Below are 17,801 nucleotides of genomic sequence, written 5' to 3'. Positions count from 1 at the left end.
GAAAAAAAAAATTCAAACATATATTTAAACTAATAGAATTTTACGATGGATTGAATCAACTTTATTTTTATTAAAAGTCACTTAATATAAAAATATATTGCATCAGTATCTTTATAAATATTGCAGTTATTTCAAATTTTATTATCATTTTGTTTTAATTAAAGTATTCAGATATGTTTATGCATTAAGATTTTGTTGAATCTCGTAATCATAAAAGTTAGGCTGAAAATACCAAACTACTTTTGTAGGGTCTATTTTTTGATAACATTTCTAAAATTATTTTATTAAACAACATTTAAATTTGCAGCTTTATATATTGTATCTTTTTAAATAAATTCTAGTAATTTATAATAAAATAATATTATTAAAACAATATTTTAATAAAATATATTCAAACCATTTTTGGTACTGAAAAATTCTTTTAATATAATATATATTGTTCTATAACATTTAGAAGGGATTACAAGAAACTTCTTTGAAACAAGTCTTTTTAACATATTAGAGCAAGTTTAATAACCAAATTTATAACATACCATATGGTTAGTAAAAAAAACTATTAAATAAACAATTAAGTTACTTAAAAGAATGCATCCTAAATCCAATCTTAATTGAAGAAAATTTAACTAAAATACATTACCATCATATGATTAAATCATATACGCTCAAAAAAACTTCATGAATTTCATAAACTTGTATACCATTGTATTTAAAATAAGATTAAACTAATTTACAGTGCAAGAAAAGAGATTGGATAGCAGAGAATATTGAACATGAAACGTAGAAAGTGGCCTTATTCAAGAGTCGAAGGAGTATTGTGACCATCAAGTGAAATTAAAGTAGATTCGTTGCAGCATAAATATGACTATGTAAAAAGTATTACAAGCTTTGTAATATTACACATAACAGCAGTGACTTTAAATTATCTGCACTTAGTGGACACCATTACATAACACACCAAGACTCAGAATAAGTAGCGAATACCCTGCATGCATAAAGGAAGATAAGATATAAAAAAATAAAGAGGATATAAGAAAGTAACTATTAACTATAGTATCATTCATAAGTCAACTTAAGAACAACCTGTTTCATCAATGTACCTAAAAAGAAGATATACCAACAAGATTTCGTGACACAAAAACCTGACATCTCACAAACCAAAATAAAAAGAAACAAATAATATTTACAAGTCACATCAAAGCTAATATTTAGACGTTCAATGGTCAAAACATGAACAAGAACCAGAGACTTAAAGCAAGACACTGAGAAACACAACAACGGATCTATGAAAATCAAGGAAATGCAAAGAATACTTCAGAGCCAAACAAAATCTGAAGTAATAGTCGCTAATTAAGTGAACCTAACTAAGTAAACAAGTCAGTAATTGAATCATAAACCATAAGCAATGTCAGTTTCTAAATGATAAGTAATAGCAGAATAATCTGCAACCAAACAAATTTAAGATGTAGAAATATCCCAACAGTTTGTAAATGTTAAAACCAATGCAAACTGTTCAATGGGAGAATTAATGGTACCAATGCCTGAAGACAGCTATTGTAGAGATGGAAAGATGGAAACAGTATCTCAAAACAAATTGTGGGCTAGCAATGAAACAAGACCAAAACAGTATCTGAATGGTGGTCAACAAAAAGATGCTGTTGACAGATTCAGTAACCATTTGCCACTGCCAATAGAAAGCTATGAGATATCAGGCTCAGAACCAACCACCTAATTGCTAGAATCTCTTTTGCAAGTTGTCTAATGAGAATAGAATATAAACAATTATAAACAAATTGGCAATATACCAAAATTTTATAAAAAAATTCAAATTCAAATTTTCTACATTTGATACAGTACCAGACATGTTCAAGCAAGAACTTTTATAATTTTGAGGGTGAGAACAGTATTGTGAAAAGTAAAAACAGTCAAAAGGTAGAATTGTTTCAAAGTCTGATATGAACTAATTACACCACAATAGCTTTTGCCAGCCTTAGCAAAAACCTCACCGTGGATCTTCACGTGGAAGAAAAGATAAAACATAGTTGGCAGGAGGACGCAGTCCATAAAAAATTAGTCAAATCTTACACACCAAGGAAAATCATTAACAATAACTGTTATGCTTATAATCATATTAACATGACCCAATTACATTACCAATATTCTCCAAAACTTAATGATGACATTTGAAAACTATATATGTATATATCCCATAAACTACACTAAAACCCAGAAAAAGGGCAATGTCTGCTTGCAAATCTAATGAGCACATCCACTACAAGAAACTAATCAGACTCATGATATAACAGAGACCAAAAAAGTAAATTTTTAATTTTTTTTTCATGGCCACATGTCATCATTTTGTTTTTGTAACATAAAAAGACAATCGTGGGATATTTCAAGACATGAAAATGAAAGAACCATATAACAGTGCATATAACAGTGGAGCTTTCTCTGTCATTCTATCCCCATCCAAAACTTTATTCATATTCACAATACATTACAACAACAAAAACCACCAAATAAAAGGAATAACCAAATCATCAAAAAAGATAAAAGGAAGCATAATTATAAATCCAGAAACTATTCTGAAAGTCGAGAAACTAATTTTCAAGCAACATATACTTCAGTATTATTAAACTTTTTTTTTTCAATGAACTGAAGAATTCGATTATATGTATGTAAAGATCAGTGAAGCCACGAACTCCTATTATGAACGACGGAGATTATATAATAATTTCTCAATAGTCAGGTCAGACTTTATTTTTAGCAACTACAAATGAAGTTAAAAGCTTATCCATAAAATTCGCATATTCTAACATAAAAAGAATATTATGTATGTGTGCAACTAATAATCAAGGTAAATATTATGCACGATGAAACTGAGGAGAAAAAAAAGAACTAACCTTTTCATGAAGAAGAGTGTTGACCCTCGCAAGCGGGGCTATCATCGAAATTCTTCGATGGATACTTCGCCGTGACCATGCCGACCTCGAAGACGACGTCGTCGCCGGAGGAGCGGATTCCGGTGATCGACCACCACTTGAAGAACGCGCGAACCCTAATTCCGTTAAGTTCGGCGATTTTCCCCTGCACGATTTTCCCGGAGATGGTGTCGGAGTAGGTGGCAACGTAGTTGTCCGGCGGGAGCGTGATTTTGCACGCGCCACCGAGCTTGACGGTAAACTCACCGGTGGTGCGGTTCACGGCGTATCCAAGTACGGTGGTGGCGGGAAGAAGACCGGAGGGTAAGCCGTAGCTGACGAGCTCCACATGAGCCAGCGAAAGCGTTGATTTAGGGGTTTTAGGGTTAGGGTTTTGGAACGAATTGATCACGAGATTAAGAAGAGCAGCGAGCACGAATAGGATTTTGGGATTCATCGCGTTTCCGTTTCGTTTCAAAAAAAATTCAAAATTTAATTTTCCTCTGGTCTTCTATACGGAAAAATGAAACAGATATTTTTATTTTTATATTTTTTTTATTTGTCAATTTTGATATCTGTCACGATAATGACGAGACTCTGGATATGAGGATTTTTCTTGCGAGAAGCAATGCAAGGATCTTTCAACACGTAACGGAAAAAACGACTTCGTCTTTTGACTTCTCGGTTCTCAAAATTGGGCCTGACTGAATTTGATAGAGGCCCAGCTTATGAAATGAGCCAGGCCCAAACATGCGCAAATATCAGCTTCTAATTTCGAACACGCATGATAACAAATAAATGAATGATTATATCAACTCTATCTCATAAAATTTGAATTTTTTATTGATTTTTTTTTGCATTACTCCCTTCTCATGTATCTTTAAAAATATATTAATTTTAAGATATATTAATTTTTTAATATATCAACATTAATATATTTTTAAAGATTCAGAAGATGTACAACACAGAAAATCAGAAAAAAACCTCTAACTCGACGACGAAAAGGATAATAATTTATAAAAACCAGAAAACTATTTTCTTTTATATACATTTTCAAAATTATATATTTTTAACTCTTCTATATTTTTGGTAGATTAAGCAGCCTATAAATAGTAGTATGAAAATTTTTTAACGGTAAGTGACCTCATTCTAACCTGTTCTTCCAAGTTGATGAAAGAGAAAATAAAAACAAGTCAATCCAACTAATTTTACTTTACAACTTCTAATTCCATCAAACCTAATTAAGGATGTAAAGATATGAAGAAATCTAATGAAAAAGGTGAGAAACTTATTTTCTATTCTTAGGATCATAGTTCAAAATTGAATTATGAAGCCCGGACACACCTCATCAATGACGTGTTCCGTGACTGACACATATTGGACACCGACACTCGTACAACACGTATCAGTCAAGTGTTCAATCTGAAAGATATGTTTTTGTATTTAACATGATTTTGACATGACTCCAACACAATGTTAATAACCACAAATTTGATGATTTTCTAAAAAAAACTATAAACTTGTAAATTTATCACATAAGTTTTTATTATGATTATGAAAATAAGGAAAAAAATATTATATGATCACTACTTTTCACTTTTTTGGATATTAGATTGATAAATTAGATTCATTTTTGTGTCAGTTGACAATTTATTAGTTAAAAGGTTGGAACTAATTCGTATATGCATGTTGTGTTTCGTGTTCTATGTCTTTTAATCTAGTCGTATCTACGTGTCTATGTCGTATCTGTGGTCCATGTCTATATCCGGGCTCTCGTGACGAAAATTAAGCTCATCATTACCTGGGTTATGCATGTAACCTGTTACTCAATTCTTTGATAAATAAAATTAACAACTTTTTTAAGCTAATTTCTTATTGAATTCACGTGGCCAAAAGGTTAAGCTGGACATCTCAAACATCATCAAACATGTATGTCCCTTGTGTTCTTAACAACTTGCACATGTCCTACATTAGGCTACAAACAAATTCAGACCTCTAAGTAAAAGATGCATTATCTTCTCCTCCATTTGTTTTGCTGTCTCTTTTTTATTTTTGATGATTAATGACAGAGGGAATTGTGATGCTTGTTCAAGAAGGTAAAACACCAAATCATGCATTTATTTAATGGTGATGACTATATTAAGCATGTCAGAAAACCATTTTGTGCTTTATCTGTGTTCATCACATTTGCTTCTGATTCAATTAATCTTCTTTTAGTCTGTGGCCATGATACAATTATTTTGTTTGCTACCAGGGACACATTTTTGTTTAGTAATCCGAAGTTTCAAACTGGGATAAAACTCGTGCATAATGAATGGACCTTCTTTTTAATTATTCTGGAAGCAATAACCATAGATTTTTGTTGCTTTAATAATGTAAAGTATGAACATCACTGCCCAGTGTCCACCCAGAAGAGTTTGAAATCAAACTTTGAATACTCTACTCGGATCATCCCGACGTGAGAAGTCTTAAAGGGACCGATAGTTTATTGATCACCATATATTTAAAGTATTGTCCGCTTTAGATCACCATATATTTGAAGTATTGTCTGCTTTAGAATATGTACTTGTCATAAATATGTCTCAGAAGGTAAGAAGGGATATTTAAATTGTCTTAAACTTCAACTTCTAAGCGATATAACACTATTGAACGTAGTAGGAACAACATATATTTATGAAACAAAGTATGCCATACATTTTAACAAGAGTTTGCAACATTTTTTCACTTTCCTTCCTTGCACGAAAATTACTGGAGATTGGATACAGGTCTTAACATGATACACTATATCATATATACAACACCAGAAAGGACACACAGAAAATTAGAGCTGCTTAATTCTATTTCAATGTCTTCTTTTGGATGAATCTGATGAAGATGGTTCTTGTGTCCAAAATTATTGCTTACCACCTTGAGAATTCCAAATCTCTGCATTTTTCACCTTAGACACACTCTGCAACACTTCAGAGGGAAGAATATCGCCCATAACCACTACTATTTTTGTTTCCAGATCCACCTTATATGAGCTCACTCCTGTTTTAAAGGTGAACGTGGATTCAGATATTATGATCATAACTAGATTCAAAGAAAACAAAAACACAAACAGATACTGAAAATAAACATTAATAATGTTGGCTTTATGCAGATATTGTCAAAAGGAGTGGTTAGCAGATTCTCTATCCCAGAATCCTGTGGTGGACATTTGAGTAACCCACTGTGTTTGTTCTTCAATATCTGACAGAATTTGCTTTAGCTTGTGATGAAATTTAGGAAATAAAGATAAACTGATAAAGCAAAAAGCTTACATAGTTACACTGATGGTTAATTTTCTTTTCTTCATTTTGTTTATGACAGTTAAATTACTCTAGAAAGCTGCTTTATGATATGGGGAGAAAAAAAGGTTAATATTTTCTCACCTTCCAACTTGGAGATATGTTTCTCAACTTTTTTTGCACATCCATAGCAATGCATGGACACCCTCAATGTAACTATCTGCATATTTTGTGAACAAGAACATACAAACTTTTTTCATATTGAAAAGAGAGAAAAAGGACTAAAAAAGAGAGCTGGAACAACATCATCATCATCAACAACAACAACAACAACATCAAATTCTTATCATATTAGGTGAGATTATACACATTTATCAGTTCAGTTAAAGATTAAAGTTTCAGAATAAGAGTTGGAACAAAGAAAAAAGGCCTTACCTGGGGTTTCAGCTGAAAAGCCAATGTCTGTTTTCCATCTACTACATCCTTCAATCTCAGTTTATGATCACCACTAGCACTTACAATCAAAGGCTTTTTCTCAAACTCATCTTCAAAATCCATGGAGTTTATGCAGAAACAGGTGTTTGAGCCAAAAGAAAGACAAAAAGTATCCAACATTCTCCCTAGTTTTCCCATTTCAAAGATTTGTTCTTAGTCTAAGGCAAGACTGAGTTTAAAGAAAACCAGTATTGGAACAACTAAACTAACCTCTCACACAAGTCTCGAGTTTCATTTCAACCAAAGCATGGTTGTAGGAATATCTTATATAAAGGAGGAGAGAGAGTATGAGGGAGAGTGTGGAGGTAACAAATAAGACTAAAGTCAAATTTTATTGGAGAAGCCAAAAGCAGCACAGAATCCAATAAATTTTAAGAGGATAACAATAGAAAATAGATTCAGTTTGGTTACATACTGTCATGTGATGAACTTCCAGAAACACTAAACCAAACTAAAAATGAAGTATGCAACTCTCACTATAAAGTACTACTAATCTTGTGAGACACAACTTACAGATTTTAATTATGTGAATCAGATGAAGAGCATAATTGCTTTACAAAACAAGTTTCTGTGAATAAAAAATGCAGTGTAAATAAACTTTAAACAACAAATTACTAGTGTGTGTTGTTATATCTTAAATGTGGTTTTTCATATATACTGAAAAATTGAGTTTTGGCATTCACATCTTAAGGGCAAATCTGCTAGAAACAGAGACATTAAAAAGTATTATAAAAGGAGAAGCATGGTTTGTGAGTTGTCTCTGACTATTTTGGCGATGGAAGAAACAAGTCGTATTAAAAGAGGTGAAACTTGGATCACATGATGAAGGAGGATACAAGTAAAGCAGGAAACACAGATCAAAAATCAGAAATAGAAATGATAAACTTTATTAGTGAATGTGATGAGGATTAGCCCAAGTTGGAGGAAAGGAATTTGCGTGTAGATCCATGTGGGTGATTTATCATGAGTCATATAAAAGGGTTGTTCATACCACTTAAAATTTATGACATGCTTTGATTTATTATGCAAACTTCTTTATAGTATTGCTCCAATCATAAAGTTACTTGTCTTATTTGAGTTTATATAACTCAGCTAACAATCTCGAATTAAAGTCTTTTAAGTATAGTTGAAAATCCAAGCTTCACTATAAGTCTCACTTTAAGTAAAAATATAAAGTTGAGTATCTTGTAAGAATAAAATCATATAAGATAATAATATTTCGACTTATTTTTAATTTATCACTCCAATCACTCTTAAATTATCACATCACACCACCAAAAAAATTAAAATAGATAATTGAAGAGTGACCGATGGGTTAAAAATAGTCAAAATATCATTATCCAATCCTATAAATTTATTATCTTAAAATTTTAGATTATGTGTGAATTAGACTCATTTTTTGTTAGTTTTGTCTCTCTCCAATAATCCTTCCCTCACAGAATCAGATTTAGATTGTAAATGGTATCGATCTTTTATGTGTAGATTAGAGTTTATGTCTCGTTAGTATGTGGATTAGAGTTTATGTCTCATTAATATTGTTTCTTTCTGATGATTCTTCTTCTCACAATTAGGTTTGTCTTCGTAACCAAAGTACAATTTAATTTTATATCGAAAATCTTTCTGATAACTATATTCTTACTTGAAAAAAAAAACTCATAAACTCAATCTTCTTTCCTTCGAAAGACCAATCATTTTGCTGGGTTACAATGAATGAACATATAAAAAAACTATAAAATTTGTAAGTCTTGCTTATATATTACTTATCTACTCTAAAATTTGCTGACAAATTGTGTGAGTTGTGCATGAATTTGGAAGTGATTTAAGATTCTAAAAAGAAAAGGGACAAATGATAAAAATAAGTGATTGAGAGGTAATAAGAGCAGAATGAGAAGGTGTGGACATGTGTGTTGTCCTGAGCTTGAATATATGATGATGGGACAGGAGGTCATGTATTGCATTGCATTATTGAAGTCTGTGAGATAAGAAACGTTTAAGAAATTATTGAATCATTGAACAACTGTGATAGAAAAAAGACTCTTTTTTCTACAGCTTGGTCCATGTGACAGTGGAAGCTTTCAATGGAAGCAGAAGGAGAATTTTGAAAAACACATGCTAAGGGTTAAGTGATGTGCCAGGTATTTGTTAATCACATCACCTTTTGTTTCTGCATGCATGAAAGTTGAGGGACAGTGAAAATAAAATGCACACTCAGTAGTCACTGCAATATATTCTTTTAATTTCATTAATCATATTGAAGATAGCTCACAATGCTTCGATTCATATGGATTTTTTTTCGGGTGGAACCGATTATCTCGTGGTGGAGGTCGAATGGGTCGAGTCACAATTGAATCGTAGTATTTGGATTCATACACTCTTAAGTAAAAAGAGTTGCGTCCTGACTAACGACTATAACTTTTGGTTAAGTGATAAGCATTCCATCCAACACTTTTTTACTTTAATGAATAATTTGAGTTTAAATTTTGATCATATCTAGAAGAATCTTAAATAATTTTTTTTAATAACTTAATGATCATTACATTTTTTTTTTCTCTTGTAAATCTGCAAATATGATAAAGAAAAGGAAATTTAAAAAAAAAAATACATGATGAAGACAATGAACAACTACATGGTGAGGCCACTTGTGTCTGCTTTAGCTTGGAAAGACAAAACATGTTGGTGTGTATGGACAGCATTTTGCATGAAGTCATGATACACCTTTAATCTTATTATTACATAAATTTTTTTAGGTTTAACTATCGTATGGATCTTGTTTTTTTGAAAAGTGTTAAATTAGTGTTCTAATTTTTCTTTTTATCTTAATTTGATTTTAATATTTTTAATTTGATTCATTTCGGTCTTTATTCTTAAATTTTTACAAATCATGAGAAAATATGTATTAGGTGTCAATTTTTGTTTTTACTTTATTTTTTTTAATTTATATATTTTTGACATATGTTATTTTGAAAAAGTAAAATAAAATTTTAAAAAATTAAAAATAAATCACAAACTGATATGAAAACCGACTTCAACGATATTTGTGAAAAATTAATAACAAATACCAAATTCAATCAATTTTAAAAAAAAATCAAAATTAAATTAAATAAATTAGAAAAATAGAACTAAATTAAGAAAAAAAAATGAAAAACCAACTTCACAATATCCGAAACAAATACAAAAATCAAAAATTAATTAAACTTTCTTTTTATTAACACGTTAAATGAATTAACTTAATATTTTGACGAAATAATTGGTGCAACACAATATTTTTATTAAAAGATTTTTTGTTTAATTTTATAACAGAGTGTATATCTTTGCAGGAATAATGTTAGTGCTTGATGTGACATTGGGTAGTGAGACATTTTCTCTATTTGAGGAAAATGTATCAAAGCTTTTATTTAATCATAAGTAAAAGTTAGATGAAGAATCGTTTTAATTAATGAATAATTTAACTTTAAACTTAACAAATTAATTATTTGTTACTGTTTTTAATTTAAAAATATATTTTTTATCACATAAGACTTACGAATGTTCGCAATTAAATCCAAGTGCTTAACTTATTGTTATTTACACAATAAGTCTGTTTTAATTTAAAAATATCTTTTAATAATTAGGTAAACCTTAACAATTATTAAAATATATCTTTTGTCTAAAAAATTTGTAAGATAAAGTCTATAATTTGTCTAAAATATATCTTACTTTGTAAAAACGAGTTTTTTAACAACAATAATATATTAAAAACCCCAACACATCGTTTCTATATCTATATCTATAAATAATAGAAGAAAAAAAAAACAGTTAACACTATGTTTCTTTGATTGTATTGGATTGGACATTATTTGTTACAGATACATGGTAATTCCACTTTGTGTCGAACATACAATGATTCAGTCACGTAAAAAATGTAACAGTTGAAACTGGGAAATTGAAAAATGATGAATGAAATTTCCGATGAGCATACTCTAGTTGAACACAACAGGTACTGTGTAAGCCTCAAGTAACAAATCCAAAAGCTTATGTGCATTTGTGTCACCACCATTACTTCTGACCTCAATTTTCTAGGATGTTGCATCTTTTTCCTATCAGAGAGAGGCACTTGGAGGAATCAACTACATTTGCAGCAGATATATAGGGCACTTTAACATCTTAATCCTCACAATTTCAAACCAGAATAGGGAATAACAGTGAAGTCCTTATGTAGAATCACTATGTCTGTTCTTCCATACTATTGGAGCCACCAGCATCCACACTGTCAAAAAAGTCAAAACCTTCTTTGCTCAAGAAATTACACTATCAAGAGTTTAAAATTGTTCAAACTTGAAACACAGTTTTGAAACTTGAAACATAAAGAATGTGTTGGAGATTTATTTGTAAAGTTGAGATGGGATAATTCATACTTACAATAAACACAAACTGCCAACCATTCATTCACTATTCTGACCCAGGCACTGGTCCAGCCTATATCAATAGTCCATCTGCAGTAGAATATAGGTATTAAAGTTCATAACTTTTATTGAAGTTTTCTCTAAGACAAGAAACAACCAGGTAAAAAAAGGTTATGTTGTGAGTGATATAATTTTAGGATCATACTTTTTCATAGAATGGTGACTGTTCCATCCAATCAGTAGCATTGCAAAGTACATTGCTCCTGTGGCAAAAACAAAATGGAAGAAGCCATAACCGTATGGAACATCATCTTCTGCTGGTGGATCACTCTTCCTGAACTGTAAGAATATCAGTTAGATGTGCTTTGGAGAGAATCTAATGTTAAAAAAAAGTTCAGTTAAGATCCTGTGACTAACCTGAAAGCATTTTGAATCTATGCCTGTGGAAAATGTTGCAACAACAAGCGCTAGTATTGCAACAACAAAGCTCTGCCAACAGTTAGTGTCAGATGTCAGACAATAACAAGGTAAAGTGATATCATGTTTTGAAAATGAAATTCTAGCAATGATGTTATTCATTGATGTGAGAAGTTTTTCAAAGATAAAGTCCAAATTATGAAATAGTAAATATTACAATGATGCTTTGCCAATCTGTTTTGGATCCAGATTCTGACTTTCTGATGCAATCAGCTCCAGCAGGCTCACTGCACACACAAATATGTTCTAAAGCTCAGATTCAACAGAAATGAAGAAAATAGAAAGTTAGAGGGATCACAAAGACAATTGATGGAAAGAAATTAGGAAAACAAAAAGTAAGACATGGTTTGATTTTACATCCATGTTTCCTTTGGTTGAAAAAAATTTAAACATTTGAAGCTTCATGCATCACACAGCTATATCAAATTATCTGTACAAATCCAAAAGTACATAGAGAGATTGTTGTCTCTACCTTCTAATTGCACACCAGCAAAGAAAGACAACATAAAGCCCCATCAACCCTGGACTTAGAATGCCAGCATTCACCTAGTGAGAGACATAAATTTCATACAAAGTTATGATGGGAGATAAAGTAAGTTGAGCAAGCAAAAGATCTGCAAATAGTACTTACTTTTGGGTGTAGAGATACACTTGTCATGAGTTGGAGAAGCACTAGGGTCCAAGTGATGAAGAAAATATTGAGGAGGCAAGATGGTAGTGGTGCATACCAAAGGTACATCAAAATGATCCCCACCAAGCAGATAAAATATGAAACAGTTGCAAATAACATCACCTGGATTTGGCTGCACAGAAATTGAAGATCGTGTAAACGTTTTAGCAATGTATAAGAATTCTGCAAACTGAATTATGAAAGAAGAATAGCACAGAATAGCTAATGGAATTAAAATTTTCATACCATCTTTCTGCATATTTTTCAGAGCCAAAACAATCAGTCAACCACGTAATGAAGCTGATTATGCTTATTAGTTGAATTAGGAGGAAAACCCTGAAAAAAATAGAGAAAGTTAAAGCTATCATATATCAGTTCAAGACAAAAACATACTGCAATCATTTAGTTGAGGTGAAAAATAAACATACCCTGCACCAAAATGTGCAATCTCACCTGCACCAAAAGAAAATAACTGTGTTAAGAGTGATAATGAAGGCAATGAATATAGCATTAACATTGGAGGTTTTTTCAGAGACACAATTTACCAACCATAGAGCTCAATCAACTCAGAAGGGAGTAAAAATGGGAATATTGTGACAAGGATCAACAGAACAGTCTTGACTAACCACCATCCTGAGTGCCATTCATCTCTGCCTTCTTTCAATTTAGAAGTACCAGCAGTTGACCAAAACATTATCATATAAAACAACTAATCAAGAATTAAGGTTCAAAAACTGAGAATAAATGTTGACTAATGTTTGACCAGACCAGATTTCTTGCATCTAAGTATTGAAACTTGAAAAGGATACAAAGCAACCCATGCTCACACGTAGAACACCATCTGCACCCAAACAGTCTTTTCCAACCTTGCATCCCTTTACACCTGAATGTTCAATATATGTTAGAATTCAAGCTTTTGCATTAACAGAATAATGCTCATAATACATTTAATGTGGTGTACTTGTTAAGCAAAGTGACATTTATTGAAAGTTTCTAACAAAAAACTACTTCAAGTTTCAAAGTTTTCGTTCACTTTTCCTTTTTTAAGAGTTCATGCAAACTGTTCTAATCTAAGAGTCCATGTTGCTGTCACATTCACAGTATTTGCCTAGAGTTTCTTGTAATGTGAAGATTTGTGATGAGAAAAATGACACCTTGAAACAGCTTAAAACCATGCATGTGTTAAGAAAGAAAACTCTCTTTCTATCAAACACATGGCATGGACATGGCCAAAATTTGAAAGTAGCAACCAGAAATTAAATGTGATGTGAAAGCTCATGAAGGATTGAAGCAATCTCACCCTTCAGTTGAGTTAAAGCAGTGAGGCTCGAAAGTTCATCACGTGCAGCCCATGCCAACAGATTGGCCACTAGGAAAATCAAAGCATACACATATCTTGCCAACCATGGGTTTGAAACATTTCTGAATTGACTATACCATGAAGAATCCTTCGACACTTCACACCTTTGGTTACTGCTGTTGCTTTCCCCTGTCTCCATCTTCTATCTAACTTTCAACAAATCAATGCAACACAGTGTGCATGAATGGATCACAGACACAAAAAAATATGATCCACACACTCCAATCAAGATCTTCTAATCTTCTCCCCTGCACTGCACTGCATCAAAAGACTAAATCAAAATTCATCACAGTTATCTAGGCCTCGAATGAAAAATTATGAAACAGAACAAACAGTTAAATAAGAACCAACGATAAGCCTTCACTTAACCCTGAGAATAATAGTCGTTATAGTTGGTCCTACTAGTCATAGATTCTTTTCATGCTCTTCTGCATTATCTTACCTATCATCATAGACTATATGCTAAACCCCAAAATTTCTGGTATGCCTACCATATCATTGAAATTCCCTTTATATAAGAAAAATAGTCTAACCCTGAAAAAAAAAAATTAATAGAACATTCCTTGGTTCTGTAAAGTCTTACCTGCAGTACATCGAATTAGAAACCTCTACCTTGTTGAAGTGGAAAACGGTATGTTTCACGAAAACAGTGTTTTTTAAAGTTCGAAAAGAAGAAAAAAATTTGTCTTTGGATTGGCATTTTAACCCCCACCTTCTTCAGTGACTAAAGTTTTTTTCTTTATTAAAAAGAAAGTGAAAGAACTATTTCACGTCATTTGCTGTAACTATCTTGATATTGGGTTGCCCTTCGCAGTGTTTTTGGATAAAAAAAAAAAATCAAGAGAAGGAGAAAAGAAAAGTGTAAATTCACCTTTTCATGAAAAAGAGAACATTTTCAGATTAAAAACTGTTAACCATATCATTTAAAACTCGACAATTCAATAAATAATCTCACCATCGTTATTAACATTTTTGAAGTACAAATAATTTAATTAATCACAGATGTAAATTTTAAATATAAAAAAAAAGTGGGGTGAGTAAAGATATTAAAATTTGTCTGTCTTAAATTAAAATAAAGAAAAATAAAGAACATAAATTTATAATTTTTCCCTGAAAGATTTTCCACTTCAATAATATCTAAAAGAACAGAACAATCGGAAGAAATATTCGTTTTCCCAAACCTCGAAGAAAGCGTCCAATTTTTCGTTAACTTCCCTTTGCGATTTTCTCAGCAAACAAGAATCGATCAAACTTATGCGTTCATCAGTTCCATAAACATGTGCGAGTTTGTTACAAACTATAATCTATATAATTTAAAGTAATATTTACATTATCATCATAAAATAACAATCACTCAAGAACGATAAAGATTCAACGAACACAACAGTAGAAACTCACTGAGAAAATGAAACAAATGAAGGAATATAATGAACAGTACCTGAACATGATCAAAACCATAGCAGAAGAGAATCGATGATGATGACGATGATGATGAAGAAGAAGTAGTATAAGGCAATAACATGGAGACAGAAGAATAACTGTGTTGTTTCTTGAACAAGTTTTGATGATTATTTTCCATCAGAATTTTTCTCTCTTTCTTCTTCTTCTCTCATTAAGAGACAGAACAAAACGAAAGAGTACTAAGAAAGAGAGAGAATGGTTGGTGCAACATGTGTTGTTGTTGTTGTTTGAGTGTTTAAAAACGATGATAAAGATCGATCAGAGACACTTAGACTTGTTGTGAGACAGCGACATACAGGTGGCGAGGTTGCTTTTCGGTGGTTTCTCTTTGCTTTTTCCTTCTTCTTTTTCCTTTTCTCCGCCGTAAGCTCAAGCTTCATGCACTTTCTATCTTCTTTTCTTTCTTTCTCTCTCCCAATAGCTTCCTTTCAAGCTAAACTATATATTCTTCCCCATACAAATCTCTTACTCATTTTATTCCTCCACTTCAATTCATTTTTTCCACCACATATAATATGCATATTCTTTTCAACCATATAAAAATCCTCACTTTCGATCAATTATCATTACTATAACAATAATAATAATTAATATGATAGAATCCAACCATCTCATGGTATAATTTATGATTGCATGAAGATATTACATCTAACATGTTATATATGAATTTGAATTTTACTATTTTTTTTATTATTTATATGCTGAACTTTCAAAATACATATTTTAAAAAATAGAGTTTAATATATTTTTACTTTCTAAATTTGGATACAAAGTTAAAATTTTTTATTCTCTCGTATAGTTTGGTTCTCAAACTTTAGAAGAAGAATATATATAGTTGTTATAACTTGATTGACGTTTTAGGTTAACATTTGAGTTGTTTATACAATTTGACATGTTCTAACTCAAATGCTAGTCTAAAACATCGTTAAATATGTAAAAGAAAAGAGTTGACATTGGTTAGCGAGACTGAAATATATTAAAGTTTGAGACAAGGACGAATTTCAATTTTTCATCTAAATTTTGAGACTAAAATAGTATTTAATCCTAAAATTTATTAAAAAGTTTGTAACGTATTAATATAAGTGTGTTTTGAGAAACAACAAAAAAAAATCAACAAAAATTTGGACTTATATCTAATATTTGGTGAAAAAGTTAAGATATTAAGAAGTATGGACGGTAGGTTTATTGTGTGATTACGTTACCTATGTATGGACATGTGATGAATATTTTTTTCTTTATTTGGGAGATAGATTAAATAGTGAGAAAGTGTATTTAGAAGAGAGAAAAAAGAAGAGCATGGTGGTATGAAGGTTGGTGAAATGAGGGTAGTAATGATGCATGTAGCATCAAGGTCTTAATTGAGTGTGAAGATTAGATTCTAGTGTTTCTTTCACGCACAACTTAATCATTGGTTTCATGCTACATACTATTATGTTTTTCGTAGTAAAACAATAATAATGGAATGTTATATTATTATTATTATTATTATTATTATTATTATTATCATCTTTTGTTGCGTGCATGTAGCAACATATTACACTGTGACTTTTGACCTTTGCAAAAGCTGCTTCAATTTATTCTTCCTGTTTTGACTTCTCAATCTTATCAATTATAATATTCCAGATTCTTATGTTATAGATTATCATTAATTAGCGGTAACCAAAGTTAAAATTTGTTCCCCTTTTTTCAATGCAAAATCTTCTTTTCTTATTTTTTTCCAACAGATTGAAAGAATATTTAATTTTTTTTATTTTTATTTGATGTGAGACTTAAAGTCAAAGTTCTATTATTTTTAACCGAGATAAAATATTATCGTACACAATTTCGTTTTGTCCTTTGATAACATTGATGGTGTACGTAAGTGAATTAGGCAGCATCCAATGTTGGAAGAAAAAAGGTTCCTTTAAATTAGTGGATTTCTGCATTGAAACCACATTGTCCATTCTTTATTTGTGTTGATGTTCTCAAAGGAAAATAAAAAGGTGGTCCATTTGGGTGCAATTCTGCAACAAGTGATCATCTTTTTGCTCCATAGACACACAAATATCAACATGCCAAAAAAAATTGTTGCTTTATTATCAACTCTGTTGTTTCTGACCATACAATTAATTTTGCAAATCATTAATTTATTCTATGGTGTAGAAACTCTTAAAAAGCAAAATGGTATTTAAGAAATATGTTAAACGTTAGAAATCAAATTTATTTAACTCGACTTCTCTATATTTGTTTATATATTGTAAATTGATGGATTAAATATGTTTTTGGTCTTTAACTTTCATTAAATTTTGAAATTATTCAATTTTAAAATTTTGGACCAATTTAGTCCTTCATCTTTTGAAATACGTGGAATTAGTTCTTTTAATCAAATTTTGTTAAATTTATTAGACATTTCAAGCGCGTTTTATAATAGTATTTGAATTAACATCAAAGCAAAAATGTGTCAAACAGTATAAACAACTCAAATACAATCCTAAAATGCGTACGAAACATTAAATAAACCTAACAAAATTTGATTAAAATGACTAAATCCATATATTTCGAAAGATAGATGACTAAATTGGTCCAACTTTTCAAAATAGACTAATTCCAAAATTCACTTAAGGTTAAGGGACCAAAAACATATTTAATCCGTAAATTGATCTTATTATTTTTAGTGATTAACGGAGTTCCAACAAAATGTATTTATGAGTAAATGCCTAAATCTCAATTTTCATGGCCTCTCTCATACATAATAATTTGCGGTGAATGATTAAAATTGAGTTTGATTAT

At 30.9% G+C, this 17,801-nt stretch overlaps 3 protein-coding genes across 4 annotated transcripts; all 3 read right to left on the bottom strand.

Annotated features, from left to right (window-relative positions):
- Positions 1-764: 764 nt before the first annotated feature.
- On the bottom strand, positions 765-3,449 carry LOC114182344 (DUF538 family protein (Protein of unknown function, DUF538)). The gene is made up of 2 exons (XM_028069205.2): positions 2,901-3,449; positions 765-982 (listed from the first exon to the last, which is right to left on the bottom strand). The coding sequence occupies exon 1, from the start codon at positions 3,373-3,375 to the stop codon at positions 2,905-2,907; it is 471 nt and encodes a 156-aa protein (XP_027925006.2). The 5' UTR covers positions 3,376-3,449; the 3' UTR covers positions 765-982; positions 2,901-2,904.
- A 2,114-nt stretch (positions 3,450-5,563) lies between these two features.
- Positions 5,564-7,631, bottom strand: LOC114182448 (Heavy metal transport/detoxification superfamily protein). Its single transcript, XM_028069317.2, has 3 exons — positions 6,623-7,631; positions 6,332-6,407; positions 5,564-5,948 (listed from the first exon to the last, which is right to left on the bottom strand). The coding sequence occupies exons 1-3, from the start codon at positions 6,818-6,820 to the stop codon at positions 5,812-5,814; spliced, it is 411 nt and encodes a 136-aa protein (XP_027925118.1). The 5' UTR covers positions 6,821-7,631; the 3' UTR covers positions 5,564-5,811.
- Positions 7,632-10,472: 2,841 nt separating this feature from the next.
- Positions 10,473-15,478, bottom strand: LOC114181031 (Serinc-domain containing serine and sphingolipid biosynthesis protein). Of its 2 annotated transcripts, none has more exons than XM_028067349.2 (13): positions 15,010-15,478; positions 13,512-13,829; positions 13,021-13,094; positions 12,761-12,920; positions 12,640-12,664; positions 12,458-12,547; positions 12,173-12,344; positions 12,014-12,087; positions 11,699-11,768; positions 11,482-11,553; positions 11,270-11,403; positions 11,081-11,154; positions 10,473-10,928 (listed from the first exon to the last, which is right to left on the bottom strand). In XM_028067349.2, the coding sequence occupies exons 2-13, from the start codon at positions 13,708-13,710 to the stop codon at positions 10,873-10,875; spliced, it is 1,200 nt and encodes a 399-aa protein (XP_027923150.2). In that variant the 5' UTR covers positions 13,711-13,829; positions 15,010-15,478; the 3' UTR covers positions 10,473-10,872. The 2 variants fall into 2 exon arrangements, with proteins under 2 accessions (XP_027923150.2, XP_027923149.2); XM_028067348.2 differs by having other exon boundaries at positions 13,512-13,824.
- Positions 15,479-17,801: the final 2,323 nt, after the last annotated feature.

Source organism: Vigna unguiculata, chromosome 4 (assembly GCF_037176805.1).
Source record: "Vigna unguiculata cultivar grain cowpea cultivar isolate G323 ecotype 2 chromosome 4, ASM3717680v1, whole genome shotgun sequence".
NCBI classification, from domain to species: Eukaryota; Viridiplantae; Streptophyta; class Magnoliopsida; order Fabales; family Fabaceae; genus Vigna; species Vigna unguiculata.
Note: the sequence above shows the minus strand (reverse complement) of the source record. Positions and strands in the feature narration are given on the sequence as shown.

Excerpts from the sequence above, each read along its gene's own strand:
- LOC114182344 (XM_028069205.2), bottom strand. The coding sequence starts at position 3,375 with ATGAATCCCAAAATCCTATTCGTGCTCGCTGCTCTTCTTAATCTCGTG.
- LOC114182448 (XM_028069317.2), bottom strand. The coding sequence starts at position 6,820 with ATGGGAAAACTAGGGAGAATGTTGGATACTTTTTGTCTTTCTTTTGGC. Across the intron at positions 6,408-6,622 it reads CTTTTCAGCTGAAACCCCAG|ATAGTTACATTGAGGGTGTC; the intron begins GTAAGGCCTTTT and ends CAAAATATGCAG. Across the intron at positions 5,949-6,331 it reads ACATATCTCCAAGTTGGAAG|GAGTGAGCTCATATAAGGTG; the intron begins GTGAGAAAATAT and ends CCTTTAAAACAG.
- LOC114181031 (XM_028067349.2), bottom strand. The coding sequence starts at position 13,710 with ATGGAGACAGGGGAAAGCAACAGCAGTAACCAAAGGTGTGAAGTGTCG. Across the intron at positions 12,548-12,639 it reads ATTGCACATTTTGGTGCAGG|GGTTTTCCTCCTAATTCAAC; the intron begins GTATGTTTATTT and ends TATTTTTTTCAG. Across the intron at positions 11,769-12,013 it reads TGCTGGTGTGCAATTAGAAG|TGAGCCTGCTGGAGCTGATT; the intron begins GTAGAGACAACA and ends TTGTGTGTGCAG.